Source organism: Equus caballus, chromosome 24 (assembly GCF_041296265.1).
Source record: "Equus caballus isolate H_3958 breed thoroughbred chromosome 24, TB-T2T, whole genome shotgun sequence".
NCBI classification, from domain to species: Eukaryota; Metazoa; Chordata; class Mammalia; order Perissodactyla; family Equidae; genus Equus; species Equus caballus.
In genome coordinates, this window is record NC_091707.1 from 19,736,382 (window position 1) to 19,754,223 (window position 17,842).

Sequence of the window (17,842 nt, forward strand, 5' to 3'; positions counted from 1 at the left end):
GGAATCTTGGCTATGATAGCTGAGTAAGTGAATACTTTCTTGGGCAAAGTGTTCACTGAATGTAGGGAATGGGGAAAAGTCTGAAAGATTCTATCAATGTGTCTATTCTAATGGAACTTACTTGAGGATGGGTATAAAAATCAGGCACCAGCTAGTTCAGCCAGAAGGAACCCCCTTCTCCAGGGAAGCTGCAGGTACCCAGAGGGTGAAGTCTGTGGGCAAGGCTACTGTCAGCATCCAAAAGCTTGACAAGTGACTCAGGAGCACTTGGCGACCTGATTGACTTCAAATGTTTGGGCAGTTGTGAAAAACAGATCTGCAGGCAACTGTGGGAAGAACACCCACTTACGTACCCCGAAGGTCAGAGATGAGACCATCTGGTCACTTAGGCATTTCTGCTTCGGCATTCAACAAATATTTATTGAGATTATACTGTGTGCCACGGACTGAATGAAACTTAGTCCCTGTCTTCAGGATCTCATGGTGTAGTGGAGGAAATGGACATGAGTTTACAAAAAATAACGCAGAGAAGCAAAAAAATATTCAACTATGTAGCTGGTGCTAGGGGTGTGGAAAGAAATGTGTGACCATCTCTGGGAAACTTAAGGCTCATGAAAGCAGCCGTATTTGAGCAGATCTTGAATGGTGAGTGGCAGATGGTCAGGTAAAGAAGGACAAGAGCACCCTGGGCTGAGAGGACTGCAGGATGTGGGCTCAGAAGTGTGATTCCTGTCAAGGTCTGGTGACTGTGTGCGCAAGTGTGAGGTGGGCACATGGGTGCGCAGTCTTCAGGGTGTTGGGAGATGAGGGTAGAAAATAGACAGGGGCCAGGCCGTGGAGGGTCTTGTAGTCCAGGCCAGAAAGTTGGACTGTATCCAGAAGACACTGCAGAGCTGAGTGACAGAATCAGATTTATGACGTGCTGAGAATAAATCCCAGACTCCTCACTCTGGCCTACAAGGCCCTGGGGTCTGGGCCCCTGTCCTCTGTAGCCTCGTCTCTCTCAACCTCCCGTTACTCACATTGCTCCAGCCGCACTGGTTTCCCTCCCTGACTCAAGCAGGCCAAGCTCGCCACCTGTTCTGGGCTTCTGCACACACTCCCGCTGCCTGGAGTCCTCTTCCCCGACACTTTGCAGGGCTAGTCCCATGGATCCATTAGGACTCAGCTTAAACGCCCCGTCTCTGGAGAGGCCTTCCCTGATCACACTGCCTGAAGTAGCTGTCCCCTCCCACCACCACTACCATCACCACCGTTTTCTTTCACTTTCTTCTGGCATCCCCTATAACACTAACCAAAATCAATAATTTTGTTTTAGTTGACTTGATTTTTTTCTGTCTTTTCCAGAGCAAATAAGCTCCCTACGGGTACACCGAAATGGGAATTTTCATCCCTCTTTCCTTAGTGCCTAGCACAGTGTTTGGCACATGGTCAGTAATCGATAAACATTTGACTTAGTGAATTAAGCGAATGAATGTGGACTAGAGCAGCTGATGGCGGCCTTCAACCCTTTGGCCAACATGGGCACACCATCTATTTTCGTATGGTCCAGGAGCTAAGAATGATTTTCACATTTTTAAGTGATAAAACAAAAAAGAATAATACTTTGTGACATGAGAAAGTTATATGAAATTCAAATTTTGGTGTTTATAAATAAAGTTTTATTGGCACACAGGCATCCATGTTCACAGATGTCTGTGACTGCTTTCGTGATAAAACAGCAGCGTTGAGGAGTTGTGACAGAGGCTTAGTAGCCCAGAAAGCCTAAGGTATTTACTATCGGGCCCTTTACAGAAAAGATCTGTCAACCCCTCGACTGGGGTATCAAGGTCAGGGAGAAGAGTAAGAAACTGTTGTAGTCGTTCAGATGAGAGATAGGGGAGGCTGAACGAAGGCTGTGGCCCTGAGGTTGGAGAGGGTGGGGACTGGATTCCAGCGGGATTAAGCAAGCAGGTCCCCTGACCTCTGCCAAGCTTCCCCGCCCCACTCCCAACCAATTAAGCTCCTCTGAATCAACATCTCTTTACCTTTACCAGCAAATCAAGTATCTCCCAAACTTCTCTCTGCCTAAGTGCCCTGCTGCCTCTCAAGTCTCCTAAGTCTCGCTGTGAAATGAGGATGATGGAATGAAATGATGGGTGTGAATGGGATTACTAAAATCATGCACACCGGCAGTTGTTGGAATCACTCATTAGTGAAGTGCTAGGGCGGTTAGGGGGGCTGGGCAGAGTGTCAACTGCCACTGAGGGGTCAAGTGGGATGCTTACTTTTGCTTCCTATTCTGTTCTATCTCTAGGGGACTAGGCTCTGAACACTGAAGTTCCAAATATGTGTATTAAAAATGGTTGCTTGTGGGGGCCGGCCCCATGGCCTAGTGGTTAAATTTGGCGTGTCTCGCTTTGGTGGCCCAGGTTCACAGGTTTGGATCCCAGGTGTGGACCTACACCACTCGTCAGCCATCCTGTGGTGGCAACGCACGTGTAAATAGAGGAAGATTGGCACAGATGTTAGCTCAGGGTGAATCTTCCTCACCAAAGAAAAAGAGATTGCTTGTTGGAGATCTCAAAGCTTTGCCATCGTCTACAGTTTAAGGATGGGTTTAATGGAAGACCTTGTATTTGGGGTTCCACGGAGGAGCCAGCGTCAAAACTTGGCCTATGGGCTTTACTGAGGCTTTTAAACACAAATCACCTGTCAAAGGCAATATTTTGTCTTTATTAAAATGGTTTCAATTAGGTTCTTAAATGTAATAGGCTCTGTCTCTTATTACTCATCTTAGAAACTAGACAAGACCTTCATATTCTTTTGTTTATAGAACTGTGGCGTTTTTTTTTAAGACTTGAAAGATACTTTCAACTGATTTTTTAGATCTTAACATGTCTTCTGCACCCCTCCTTGATACAGCCAGAATGTAATATAAGTTGGGTTTAAGTGAAGCAATTTGTAAAATGCAAAAGTAAAGCCATCGCTCTCTTTATTCGTTTCCCAAATACTTTGGTCATACTCCTATATGTGCACGGCACCAAGTGACACATGTTATGAGCACTTTTCCTCCTGGAGTTGACTCTTGAATGGGGGAAGGAAGACCCAGACCACAAATTACTGTAACTGTTGGCTGTGCCACATGGGGGTCCCAAAACGCTAAGAGGGCCCAGACCACATTCAGCTGGGTAGGTTAGCAAGACTGCCTGCGAGTGAGCTAGAAGGCTGAGCTTGGACCCAAGGACCTTCCAGGAGCTGGCCCGTGCCCCCATCTCCCAGCAGCCTGAACACTGCCTCCCTGTTAGACCTTGACAGTGGTCCCTGAACAGTCTCTCTTCACTTTCCTGATGGTCGAGTGACAGGATATGCAGGACGCTGGCCTGGCTACTGAGTGGGATATGGTTCCTGCCCTCAGGACACGCACTGGAGACAAACCTTAACGGTTATGTTTTAATGAGCTAAATCTTAACTCCCATCTGCTGGTGCACATCAGTGCTGTTGCTGCCTGCCCGTGCTGGTTAACAAAGTGTGCAAGAACTGTACACTTAGAGAAATTCCTACAGCAGTTTGACATTGCCGAGATGTTTGCACTGTATTTTACAAAAGTAGTTTATAACAGGTTGGAGGGAGAGCAACTTCACCACGGAGAGTTTGAGAAGCTGGTGTATAGATCACCATAACTTGGATGTTTTTGATAGGAACAGTTTTACATACACATTCCCCCCCCGTCATATAAACAAAAATCATATAAAGTGTTTTTTAAAATCTCATCTCATGTTATTAACTGTGAAAGTAGTATATCTTTATTGTGATAACAACTTGGAAAGTACAGAAGAGTTTTTCGTTTTTTCTTTTAAGTGATCCGTACGTCTGACATGAGCTAACTGCTGCTCACATTTTGGTGCATTTCTCTTGTCCTTTTTCCTGCTCATAGATGTAAATTTTTTCTTACATAAATGGGACATTGTACACATATTCTTTGTTTTATATATCATAAGTATTTGCATGTCATTAACATCTTTTACAAAGGACCGCTCAGGAGTCTGTCATCTAGTTGTGCCATGATTTATTTACCCTTTTCCTTTAGTCCTCTGTTACTAGCACTTGTTTTATGCCTTTGTTTGCTATTATAGTTAATGCTCTGAAAACTTTTGTTACAACGTCTTTGATAGTATCTCTGAATATTTCTTTAGAATGTATTTCCAGAAGTAGAAATACTTGGTCAAAAGATATGGCTATTTTAAGACTTTGATAAATTGCCCTTTAGAAATGTCAAAGCACATTTCAGCTACCACCAGCAGTGGGTCGGCTCCCCACACTGAGGACTCTCAGGATCAGTACTGTCAGCGTGGGGAGAATGTTGACAAAGACAAGGGCAGAAGGAATGAGTGGACCACTTGGATGGATGATGAGAGGAGAGAAGATGGTCATGGGGCATGGAAAATGGTCTGTTGGCTAAAGTATAGGATATTTTTAAGGAAATAGAAAAGACGAAAAAGTTGAGTTGGATCTGATTTGGTGGGACACTGAAAGCCAATTTAGAATGGTATTGGGGAGACTTTGTGGGTTCTGAGCAGGGAGATGAGTGCCCCAAGGCTCTGCTAGGGGAAGATGGTGGTATCCGCACAACCCATGTCATATCACCACTCATTCCCTATATGCTCCATGTCCCTTCCCACCTCCTGCCTTTGCTTGCACTGTTCCCTCTGCCTAAATGTCCTCTTTCCATAATCTATCAAAGCTCCACTCATCCATCAAAAACCATTCCCAGATTTTCTACTACGTACTTCTTGCTCCATTATGTAGAACTTACTGATGTGATATGCTGTATTACCTCTGTTATAACTATTTGGTGCACTGTTCTCTCCCACCGTATTGTAAGCTTCTAGTGACCCATTCTTTCTGTATCCTTAGGAGCTTACTGTTGTGCCTGGAATATAGTAGGTATTAATACACACTTGCCAAGGGAATTCCAAGTACTACATATGTCTCCTGTGACCTTGCACAAGTGCCCCCTAGGCCAGGAGATGTGTGCTTCAACATAATGGGATAGTGGATGTCTCAAATCATCATGTAGGGCTCCCTGAGGGCACCCTGCTGTTAACATTTCCCCTCCTTGCTCCTCCCAAAGACTTCCAGTTGCCAGCTTTCAGAGGCCACTATCCCTTAGAGTGAGTGGAGACCTTGACTCTGGAAGTGTTTGCAAATCATAGTTACTTATGAGAACTTTTACCTGAGTTTGCATCATTGTGTTAATTACAAAATCAAGAAATTTGTGACAGATTTTGGAATTGGATTCTCTGATTTGGAAGAGAGGCTGTAAGTTGTTGAGTTTTACTTTTAAAACTTAAGAACAAAACCGAAGTTCAAAGAAGACATCCATTTCCTCACTGTGCAGAACTAACCATTGTTATATGTGGGCACACTTGCTTCTAGTCTCTCTTCTGTGCGTATACTTTTATTTTTAATTGTATAAATAATATATGAATACATTGTTCTTTAGAATTATAAAATCTTACAGATAAAGCTTAAGGCTCCCTTGACTTTCATCCCCACCTCCCATAGTTTTAAGTTTTTTTGAAGTAAAGTCCTTGGTTTAAGTGAGATTTTATGTAGAAGTCCAATATCCCTCCAGTAAATATGTGAGCATCCCACGTCCATGTGTCCCATGTACTATCATGTGCTGGGGACAGCGATGAATAATGTATGTGGGGCCCCTGCCACCATGAAATAATCATATAGGATAATTTCAGACAGTGATGACTACCATGAAGAATGTCACACAGGGTGAAGGGATAGAGAGTGACTGGAGTGGGAAAGAGGACTGCTGCAGACACGCTTTTGGGGATGACCTCTCTGAGAAAGTGAAATTCAAGCTCAGGCCTTAATGAAGAGGAAAAATCAGCCATTCACAGATGTGGGCCAGAACATGCCAGTCAAGGACAAAGCTGATGCAAAGGCCCTGAGGTGGGAGCCGGCATGATCTGTGTAGCTGAAGTACAGTGACTGATACAAAGAGTGCTACATGCTGAGGTGGAGAGGCAGGTAGGGGCCAGATGGTGGAGACCCTTGGAAGCTGTTGGAGGGCCTTTGCATATTCTTGTAATTGCAGTGAGTAGCCACCGGAAGTTTCTATAAATAAGATTGATACCTAATATTTCAACATCCAAAACAGATAAAAGCAGAGCTGCTGGGTGGCTGGTCCGGTGGCGCAGCAGTTAAGTTCACATGTTCCGCTTCGGTGGCCTGGGGTTTGCGGTTTGGATCCCTGGTGCGGACATACACACTGCTTATCAAGCTATGCAGTGGCAGTCGTCCCACATATAAAGTAGAGGAAGATGGGCACAGATGTTACCTCAGGGCCAGTCTTCCTCAGCAAAAAGAGGAGGACTGGTGGCAGACATTAGCTCAGGGCTAATCTTCCTCAAAAAAAAAAAAACAAAACAAAAGCAGAGCTGCTGGAATTGAACCTGGAGTGAGAAGCTCAAATCAGCACATACTGAAAAATCTCTGATCTCTCCCCCATGTCCCATCTCACAGTAGCTGCACCTTATACCTTAGGCATTTCTAACAGGTGACACTAGTCTGAAGAAAACAGAACCAGGGACTCCTCACCTCCATCCTATCCCAATTGCAGACGTTCAAAAGTTTGTCCTTAGGTCTCCTTAGAGCTTCCACCCCTTGGTTTTAAATTCAGCGTGGAGGGTGACACAGCTCTGCTCCTGCTTCTAGGTAGCGGCCCTGAGAGCAGTTCAAGGATAGTTGCAGGCCTCGGCCCCACCCTGGGCCTCCTCTTCCTCTCAGGAAGCTTCTGCTCTGGTCTTAGCCCTGTCTCTCAGCACACGCTGCGTTTGTCAGGATGGTGACATTCATTACATCGTCTGCTGATCTGCAATCTACTCTCTGTGAGGGTGCTCAGCAGTCACTGTAGCTTCTCCAGCAAGGTCACCTGCCCACAGCTCTGAAAAAGGAGAGTCAGGGCCGGCCCGGTGGCACAGCAGTTAAGTGCGCATGTTCTGCTTCTCGGTGGTCCGGGGTTCGCCTGTTCAGATCCTGGGTGCAGACATGGGACTGCTTGGCAAGCCATGCTGTGGTAGGCGTCCCACATATAAAGTAGAGGAAGATGGGCACCCATGTTAGCTCAGGGTCAGTCTTCCTCAGCAAAAAGAGGAGAATTGGCAGTAGTTAACTCAGCGCTAATCTTCCTCAAAAAAAAAAGAAGAGTCATCAAGACCCAACCACATCTGCTTGCTTGCTTGCATTTTTCGAGAGAAGAGTAGGGGAGGCTTCTCGATGTGAGTCCCAGTTGCCAGTGGGATAAATGCAGACTCTGCAGGCTGATTGCAGCTCCTCCACCCCAGCCCGTCTCTCGTCTGACTCCTGGTGACCCCTCCTCGAATTCACGCCTTTGTCCCACCATCGTCCCCATGCATTTCTCCTCCTCCGCCCTTCCCATTCATGAAGGGCCAATTCACATCCCAGCATTTTTTTTTTTCTTTCAACCCTATCTCTTTTCAAAAATTGAAAATCTACAAAAGTTATTCACAAATATGTGCTCATTATAAAAAATATAGCACTAAAAGAACATTTTCTTTTTTGCCTTTTCCTAGTCTCCTTCCTCTCTCAGAGTTAGGAATTTGTGGTGGATCTTTCCGGGCCTTTGGCTATGTATTTACATGTAAACGAATTTAGGTTTTTGTGTGAGATTGTTTTAAAAAGACATTGTGGTATCATGCTATACACATTATTCTTTGACTTGCTTTTTTCACTTGACAGTATGAGTTGGAAAATTTTCTGAGGCAATGCATATACTGTAACTTAAAAAAACTATATAATCATAAAAAATGTATTTTTATGGTACGAATTCAAATTCAAAAAGATGTAAAGTGAAAAGGAATAGTTCTCCAATCCCCTGTGTTTATTTTGGACGTCACTGCTATTAACCCTTTCTTACATATATTCATAAATACATACACAGTCATGCGTCACTTAACCACGTTCTGAGAAATGCGGCTTCAGGCTGGGCTTGTACCGTTTGCTCAGTAGTTGGTCATAGGAAGCATCCAACAAGTGACAAGACATGTACTCTCTGCCCCACTGGCTTCCAGACCCTCTTGGGGTTGTCCTCTCTATGCCCTGCAGGGTACTGACATTGCCTTCAGCATAGGGCGCTTTTTTTTGAATTGATGTGACTTAAAAAAAATTCTTTTAATCGTTTTTGCACACTTAACCATGTCATGTTCTCTTTCTGCAGACTTTAGTCACTCCAAGAAATAGAACAGAGTTCAGCCATGGCCCCAAGGAAGAGAGGTGGACGGGGGATTTCATTCATCTTTTGCTGTTTCCGAAATAATGATCACCCAGAAATCACATATCGGCTGCGAAACGATAGCAACTTTGCGCTTCAGACCATGGAGCCAGCATTGCCCATGCCCCCTGTGGAGGAGCTGGACGTCATGTTCAGTGAGCTGGTGGTGAGTCCCAGACTTCCATCCTGGTGGTGCTTGGGGGCCGGGAGGGAGAGGGGAGGACGTGGATGATTTGCTTTGGTCAGCCGTGGGCTTGTCCTTCTTCAGTGAGATGGCCCCATCTGTCCCTTATACCTGCCCCCCCACTGTCAGCACCGAGCTGGGGAGAAGGAGACGGAAGAGCGTAGGGTAGCATTACGATGTCACAGGGCTTTGCTGGTGCTCTAAGTGGAGGGATTCAGACCTTTAGGTCTTCAAATGTGGCAGTCCTGCACCGAAGCTGCCCTTTCTAATTTCTCCCCATCCCAACCTGACTTTATGCCCGTGTGCATAGATGATTCCCTCATCTGCTTCACACCTCCTGGGATTCCCCACTGCTTCCTCCACCCCTGGGCCCAGTGTAGTCTTTTTAAAAATTAGTCACACTGCCCTTTCTGTCCTTGATTCTTTGATGAAAGACATTATTACTTCAGTACAGTATAATTATTTATCCTAATGATAGGATTGCAATAATAATGTTGTGGGAAACTTTTTATAGATGCTATCATACTTTAGATTCCACTATACTGAAGTGAGAGAGAGATCTGGTGTAGGACCCAGTCATCAGGAGATGTAAGTGCTCTCTTCAACTTAGCTTTTCAATCCTCTCCGAAGTAGTGTTTCTTTCCATTCTTAGGCTGTTACAGCATAGTTTAAAGGACACTGGCATGGGGATTAGGAAGACTTTAGTTCAAATTACTGTTCTGTCTTTATTATCTATGTAGATAGGGGAAAAGTATATGGCTTTTCTGAGCCTGTTTTCTGGAAAGGGGAGAAAAAATAATTCCTCCTCCTAGTTTGATGTAATGTTCAAATGAGAATAATACATACCGAGAATGGCCCAATGCCTGGCCCTTATTAGGTGCTCATTAAGTGTTCCATGAGTACTCTGTCCTCCCTTGATCACCACTGGCATTTTCTAATGGAGTCAGTTCTAATCAGACCATTTCTGTAGCTCAACAGATACTAGAGAGTGCTATCGTTTTGCATGACTCTCAGGTCAAGAAAGTAATGTAGGCTGTGTCACCCTCCAAGGGTAACATCTGAACTGATGGTGTCACTCCAGCTCTGCTAGACCAGAAGTCACTTGTAAGCCTATCTTATAAGATAAGCCAGTATGACAGAGTACTATGAAGCTGATATTTGAGTTCTGGTCTCCTGAGTGGATTAATGGGCCTGTTACCAAGCAGAATTAGTTAGGAAAAAGAAGAGGTGACTCTTGGCGCAATGATTATGCTTTATGATGTTGAATATTGTCAGTGTTTAAGGAATCGTTACCCTCTTCCATCTCCACTGCATGCAGAACTCTGTTCTAAGCATTAATGAGGAGATTCGGAATAGCAAACTAGAACCTGCTCCCAAAGAGCTGACAGCTTCAGTAGCAAAAGGGGACCGATAAAGGGATAATGCCACCACAGGAAGAAGCACAGGCCGCCTCTGCAGAGACTGTGTGTAAATGTGTTGTGGGGCGTAGGACACAGCCATGAGGAGGGTGGCCAGGGAAGACTTTCTGGAGACGGTGAGTTGTGAGGAGCAACTGAAGGTGAGAAAAGAACTGGAGGGGATCCACGTTAATGGCCATCTCAGTCATCTGAAGCTAGTTTATCCTACGATAGCAAAACCTCAGTGGTTACAACAGCAGAGTGACCTTTTGCAAATGCTGTATGTCCACTATGGGTCAGTTGTCGTTCTGCTCCTTGCCTTCTATCTAAGACTCAGGCCTGATGGAAGAGGAGAGTCATGGCGAACTGCCAGCAGGCTCTAAGCTTCTGCTTGGAAATGTCACTTCTGGCCACATTTCATTGGCCAATGCAAGTCACATGGCCACTCCTGAATTCACAGGGTAAGGATGTATCATTCTTCTGTAGAGACTGGCAGCACAAGTCACCTGACCAAGCCTGAGGTCATTGGAGGGGGTAGAAGACCTCTCCCAGGGAGGGGCAGTGAATCATCTTCCATGATGGTTTCAGGAAGGGCAATAGTCATGCTTTGACAGGCTTCATTTTATTTCCCACTTAAGTATTTTAAAACCAAAAGTCAACCTAAGGAGACAGATATTGCTGATAAGTGAAGGCCTCCTTGGTGGTAGTGGTGCTGACGGGCAGAGCTGTACCCTCAAAGCATCCACATCCACTGTCCTTTCAGTTGTGTTCTGTCAGACTCCCCACATGGGATCTAAGCCAGAGCCTGTGTGGTGGCAGCTCTGTGTACATCTTGAAGACAGCTCATTGTTCTGGATTCATAAGGGAGAAAATTCCACTCTGCCTTCTTGATGTCTTTATTCTGTGTGAAAATTGCCTGCAGCTGTTAGTTGTTAAAACACTGATGCCAAACCAGAACTTTAAGCTGAAACCATTGGAAAACAAATTACGTTGAGGTTTCTATCTGTCCTGGTGAGTAACGGATGGATTTCTGTCTACTCCTGACTTCGGGGACTTGGACCACAAATCCACCCAACTGTCAGGGATGTCCTGGGGCAAGGGAGGTGGGCTCAGAGCCACTGGAAACCTCTGCCCTGGTTCTCTTGAGGAGTCACAGAAGCAGTTCTGCCTCTGCCTGCACACAGGAGAGGGAGGCCACATGGGAGGCGGAGAGGGCGTGGCCTCCAGAGTCAGACCACTTTGAAACCTAGGATAACTTCCTTTAAGATGGTTTCTGTTGGAATTTGAGTTTATTTCCTTGCCTATAAAATAGAAATCATACTGTCTCTCTGAATGGCTTCTTTAAAAAGGCTGGCACCTAGTAGGTGCTTTACACCGCACATCCCAGTGCAGTGAGAAGGATGGTAGATAATTCAGGTGTTTTCTGGGCACAACACCCTAAGCAGATATCCTAGCTTTTTTCGTTTTCTTGAAAGCTAATCTGCCTGCTGTGAGTGAGCCAGTGTGGGTCCTCACCTGCAGCTTGTTTTACCTCCGTATCTGTTGGAAAGCATCTCATCAGAGCCGGTTGTTGTAGGCCGGTTTCCTTGGCCTCTCCGGATGACTCACTCATTTGATGTTTTTAGAAGTGATACCAAATAGGTTTCTTGCAGAACTGCTTACTGCAGACTTACCATCTCATAAATAAAGCAAGCCCGGATGGGAGGTCAGCCGCGTGAGTCTTTAAAGAAGGTGGGCGCAATGTATGCCTTGTTCTCCAACAGGCTCCCTGCCACCGGCAGTGGAATCAGACTCATTCCAGTTTCAGGATGTAGTGGTTTCTGGGGGTCCTAGTTCCACACCCAGCCTATTTTTTTTGTTTAATAGCAGCTTTATTGAGATACTGTTCCATACCGTATAATCCACTATTTAAAGTATACCAACCAGTGGCTTTTAGTATATTCACAGAGTTGTGTAACCATCACTGCAATAAATTTTAGAACATTTTCATCACCCCCAAAGGCAACTCCCTTACCCATTAACTGTGACTCCTCATTTCTTCCCAACCCTCCCATCCCTTGGCAACCACTAATCTACTCTCTGTTTCTGTGAATTTGCCTATTCTGGGCATTTCATATAAATGGAATCATATAATATGTAGTCCTTTGTGACTGGCTTCTTAGCATAATCTTTTCAAGGTTTTATCCATATTGTAGCAGGTATCAGTACTTCATTTCTTTTTTTGCTGAATAATATTCCATTGTATGGACATACCACTTTTTGTTTATCCATTGATCATTGATGGACATTTGGGTTGTTGCGAGTCTTTAGCTATTATGAATAATGCTGCTATAAGCATTCATATACAAGTTTTTGCACGGAAATATATTTTCAGTTCTCATGGGTATACCTAAGAGTTGCACGTCTGGGTCATACAGTGACACTATATTTAACATTTGAGGAATTGCCAGACTGTTTTCCAAAGTGGCACCATTTTAGATTCCCACCAGCAGTGTGTGATGGTTCCAGTTTCACCACATCTTTGCCAACACTTGTTATTATTTACTCCCTACTGATTGACCAGCTGCTTTTAAAGCTGTTCTATAGCTCCTGGAGAACTGAAGACATGTAACTTGAGATTTTTTTTTTTTTTTTTGTGAATTACCAAATAGAGTCTCCCTGCTAACAATTTTTAACTGATTTGGGACACTTAAAAATAAAATATTAAGTTGAGAGTTTGTGTAATCTCTGCTAACCAGATATTTTATGCCTTTTGAGCCTCTATCCTTTTTCTTATATTATCTCCCCCACCTCCCCTCTCCACTTCTTCTGCTTTGTCCTCTGCCTCAGCCACAAATCAAGAACATAACCAATCTGAGGCTTAGCACGTTCCCATAAAATAAGATTCAGCTGTAGTCTTGTCTTTTCTACAGGCTTTTAAAGGTCTTAGATTATCCCCACCGACCTACTTGAAGAGGAGGCATGACAACTCTCTAAGTTGTCCTTGTCCAAGTAACTTTTCCATCTCAGTGTTAGCAGTGGAAGGTTTCCTTTGAGATGAACAGAGGAATGCGTCATTAATTGACTAATTCTTTCAAGGTGTGTGCGTATGTGGTAGGTGCCTGCTCTGTGCCCTGAGGTCACTGGTGAGCAAAACAGCCACGGTCCTTAATGACTGTGGGGCGGAAGGTCTGGCGGGGGAAACAGGCAGCTAGCACGCCGTATTACGCAGTGTGACCGAGGGCTGCTCCAGCAGTACATTGTGTTGGGGAAGATCCTTTATTGCCCTTTTTTCACCAGGAGGGAGTTCCATTCAGAGGTTCCATTTATGTCGCCCTTAGCTCTCTTGCCCAGTAGTGACATTCCCGGCTTCTCTTCCCATTCCTCTTTGGGATATGCAAAGCTCAATCTCTCTCCCTTTCTCTATTTCTCTGCAAATCAACCTGCTTTCAGAAAACGCACATTCTGTGACCCTTGGTGCTATAAATTTCATAGGAATGAGCCCTCTTGGGGAGTTCTGCACCTGTCCAGCTGTCTCTGACTGATGGGTAGGTATCTAATTCAGCTCTGAAATCTCAGCAAGCCCTCTTGTCTGCAGATGAAAGTGCACTTCTCCAACTCGGCTTCCGTGAGTGAAAAGGAAGGTATTTTGCTTTCCATTTGTTTGATTCCTTAACTTAGCTCTCAGTTAAATCCAAACTTGCTGGGGAAGAAGGGTGCTATTTCCTGACACCTCCCCCAAACCCCACAGATACCTAACCTAGTGTAGAAGGATCTTGGAAAGCTTCCTGAAGGAAGTGACATTTACTGCAAGACTTGAAAAACAAGAAGGAAGATCCCAGCAAAGAGGAGAGAAAAGGCTATTACAGTGAGACAGCATAGATAGAGTTGGGAGCTAAGAGAGAAAGTGTGGAAGGCTCAAAGAATTAAGAGTTCAGTATAGATGGAGTATGAAATAGGAGACTTGGAGGATTGGGGGTTCTGAAAGGTGAGCCTGGAAATGGGGATGGGGATGGTTGTATTATTGATTTACTTATATATCTCAGATTCTGATTTGAACCAGAGGAAAGTACCTCTGCTTTCTTACAGTTTCTCAGTGGACCAAATGTACCAAAGCACTCAAAATATTTTGCTATGTGGTTGCATTTACAAAAATAACCATTGCTCTTTGCATCCTCTAGAGGTGTCAGTAACTTTAGCAGAAGTTGTCATTTCTCCTTGGGTAGATTATGAGTATATTTTCCTTTGAGTCCAGTTGTTGAGGTGAGATGCCTTCTTGTTATGTACCTCCTCTGGCTACTTTAATTCTGAAATAGGAAAGAGAGAATTACTAAGAGCTCCCTTCCACTTTTCTACCCAATGCATAGATTCCTGCATATGCCAAGAGTTGATGGGCTAAGGGTTTCCTACAGAACATTTCACAGCAACACTACTATTGGAATTGGCATCTCCTCACAGATTCCCTTAGCTCTCTTGCCTTGTGAAACCTGCAAAATATCCAACTGCTTTTCCTGGGTGAGATTTTAGGTGAGAAATCAGGTTTAAGACAACTCTGGTTATTATTTTTGAAGTGTATTGTAGTAAATCTCACCTCTTATAGTACTTATATTGTTTGTGTATTTGGAAGCAGTTTCATAGACTTACTAGAGGAAAGCTTTCATTTCTAATACAGTATATCACTGTGAATTTATAGCTGGTTGAAAATAATATGCAGTGTGGACCCAAGTTTTTCTAAGCCTGAAATGTTACCAATTCCATTTTCCACTCTTTTCTGGTTAATCTGCCTTCCTTCAAATCCAGTGCTTAGTCTTCCATTTATTTGGCCAATGAGTCTAATGTTTTGGGAGAATACACTATAGAGTGCTGTGCCTTCCAGGACATGTAAAATATTTTAAAGGAACTTACTATGAAATTCATTACTGATCGCGAAACTACCATTTATACTATTGAGGATTGTAAATGAAAGTTAAAATCTCTATGGGGAAGGTAATGATGGTGGATACCAGAGGATGGTGGGAAGATTTGTATCTTCATAAATATAATTACTTATTATAGGGTCAGTTTTATTATTATTAAGTACTGAGGACATTCTCAACATTAGTAACCAGCACAGAATTTGAGAAATGAAGATAGCAGGGATGAGACAATTTAGTTGATAAAGCAGAGTTAGTTGAATTCACAGTCAAGGTCAGCTGTGCCAAATGAATTCATTTGGGAACCTACATCAGTAATCTCTTCATTTTTCAATATATTCTGAAGTCACTTGGGTATGAAAGGAGCTATAGGAATCCAAGTTAGTCTTAGGGATTTACCAGGGTACAACTTTTGTTCTTTTACTAGCTATGTGAATTGTTACCCATCTTCTCAGGCTGTCAACGTAATTTCTTTATTACTTGGGCTATTTTAAGCTCTCTTTAATAATGAAATTCTTCCATTATCCCCAGAATCGATGAAAAGTTTCAACACTTTTTATCTCTTTATTTTTAAAACTCGCCTTTTACACTAAGATCATGACTAGGAATAGAAAGTTTCCTGCACGAGCTATTCAGTTCCTGTCTCCAAGAAAGATGCAAAAATTGGGTAGCAAGAACATTTTAATCTGATTGAAAAAAAGAACTGGTTGTAGGGAGTCATAGTTTTAATCTATTGTTTCTTAATTAGAGTGTAAAGGATTGCTCAGTAATTAAGTAGAGGAAGTAAGACTATGTAAAGACTTCAAGGGAATATCTAGAATAGTCTCAAAGTGTTCGGTTGTCTGGAAGCCAAAAATCAGAATCTAATAAGGGAATTGATATTAAAATTGTCTATATCTGTGAGGTTAAAGTTTCTTTTCATTTGACACATCTGTAAAGGTCAAAAGAGAAAATTCTGTTTAGCTAAAGGACATGATTAGTTGACAAAGAAGGAAAAAAATATTGAGTACATCTGCCCCTGACTCTGTGGCATTTTTGGATAAATCAACTTGATGAGTTCTTAGAAAAATGTTGAGAACACTATGAAAGTATGCAATACATCACAGAGGGAAGTGGGAATGTAGATATGGGTTTAAATGTGATCAGTGCTCAAATTCCTATGTAGTAGATGTGAACTGCTGCCAATATATGACAAAGAATGATCCCAAACCCAGAACTTTATAAACAAATTATTTTGGCCTGGAGAACAACTGGTGGTGTGTGACACAGGGTGATGGTGTAGGTGGTTCTGCTTGCTTATATCTGTTGTACTTTTGGATGGAATATTGCATTACTTCTAAGAGTCAAAGCGTGTTGGCAGTAGATTGTCATCCATGGACAGCATTCATTTCTTTGTACTGGTTGAGGTCCTGTCAGCTTAGCGACAGTAAGTTGGTCAAGACGGCTTCTTAAGTTTCCTTCTTGTCCTCTGATTCGCTAAACGAATTCAGTAAAGCTTAAGGTAAACCACAAAACCGTTTTATTCCTTCTAGTCTTAAATTTATATTTTATCTCACCAAGATCATTCTAAATGTCCTTTTCTACAGGCTGTTAAATTTAGATTTTGACTTCATGTTAGGTACTTTGTTATTAATCAATACATTTATTTCTGGGTGCTTCTTAATTTAGATCCCTGGGACTGATTTGGGGGGGATGCAGAGAAATAAAGGAAAGAAACATGAAAAAATTTTTTTTTTAGATATAAATACTGTGAAACAATCTCTGAACTAATGTTATTGAGAAATTGGTTATGAGTCCCCTTGGCCTTGATGATTTTCATTACTACGAATCCTAAAGAGACTCTGAGTAGCATGTTCCTATTTAGCTTTTGGCTCCAATTTAAAATCTGATTATTTAACTTAATCCTCAGGCTACCATGTGTAAATTACACAAAGTCAACATACTATACTGACTTGCCAACTCTCTCTGTGTCCCCATATACGCCAATATAGGTTTTAAAAGACTGGGAGAATAATTTGATCTCCATAAGTAGTGTGGTTTAGATAAGCTTTCAAGTGTAATTTCGAAAATGTGTTTCAGTAATGGCTAGGACAATCTGGTAGTTTGTATCAATAACTGCACATAGAATATATATTGATGCCCTGGGAATCATCTGAACACAATTTGCTCTCACAAAACATATGTCACATGGCCTGTGGGAAGTAAATATGTGATACGTGGATGGTTTATTTCAGTCCTAAACCGTCCTTGAATATTTTTACACACTGTGCTTGGAACCCTCCCCTCCCCCGTCTTCAATTCCCAGAATTCTGCTGGAATTTCAAACTGTTTCTTGATGCATGTTATAGGAGCTCAGTACCAGCTACATCTTCTAGTTATGATTTTCTGGCTCATGGATGGAGAACTGTATTTACTATTTTTTTTGAAAACCAGATCCCTAAAAAAGTTTCAATTTTTTCTCTCGTGTCCAATTTTAAATGAATCCGCAGGAAACATCCCACAGCTGCTAACTGTTTATTTCAATATACAATGTAATATTTAAGAAATAAACTAAATCAATGGCTGATAGCTCACTTAGAATATATATATATATGGGTTGTTTTCAGGAAAGATGGACTTTTCTTAGATGTAGAAGAAAAAATCCGTAAGTCCTTTGCCATCTTTTAAACAATCAGACAGTTTGAGTTTACTCCGGTAAGGAACACTCATTATGTGAAATGCACTATGAATAGGCACCTTTGCGACCCCGGGAGCAGACTGGCACACAGGCGTCCTATCTGGCTTTTTCACCCTCAGGATCCCCAGCACCTAGAGCAGCGCCAGGCCCAGAGTAGTGCTCAGTAAATGCATGTGGCCTGGATGAATAGCTAATTACTGCAGGATGATACTTGAGATGCTCAGCAAGTATTTGAGTGCATGCATGCGTGTGTGCATGAATTAATGACTGTTGAATGCCCCAGCAGTTCGGTTTGTACTTTGAATTGTTCTCGAAGTAGTAGTGATAGATTTGGGCTGATCCCTGCACTCTTCCTGCACCCTGTCCGCCGGTTGTCATTCTCTTTACTCATCTCCTTCATTT

At 43.0% G+C, this 17,842-nt stretch overlaps 1 protein-coding gene across 8 annotated transcripts in view; it reads left to right on the plus strand.

Annotated features, from left to right (window-relative positions):
* Positions 1-17,842, plus strand: part of DAAM1 (dishevelled associated activator of morphogenesis 1) — a 161,650-nt gene that overhangs the window by 56,996 nt on the left and 86,812 nt on the right. For all 8 annotated transcript variants that reach the window (XM_001497278.7, XM_001497257.7, XM_023627822.2 and 5 more), the window contains one exon: positions 8,237-8,456. In XM_001497278.7, coding sequence (XP_001497328.1) covers positions 8,274-8,456 — 183 coding nt within the window. In that variant the 5' untranslated portion in view covers positions 8,237-8,273. The remainder of the gene's footprint in view (positions 1-8,236; positions 8,457-17,842) is intronic.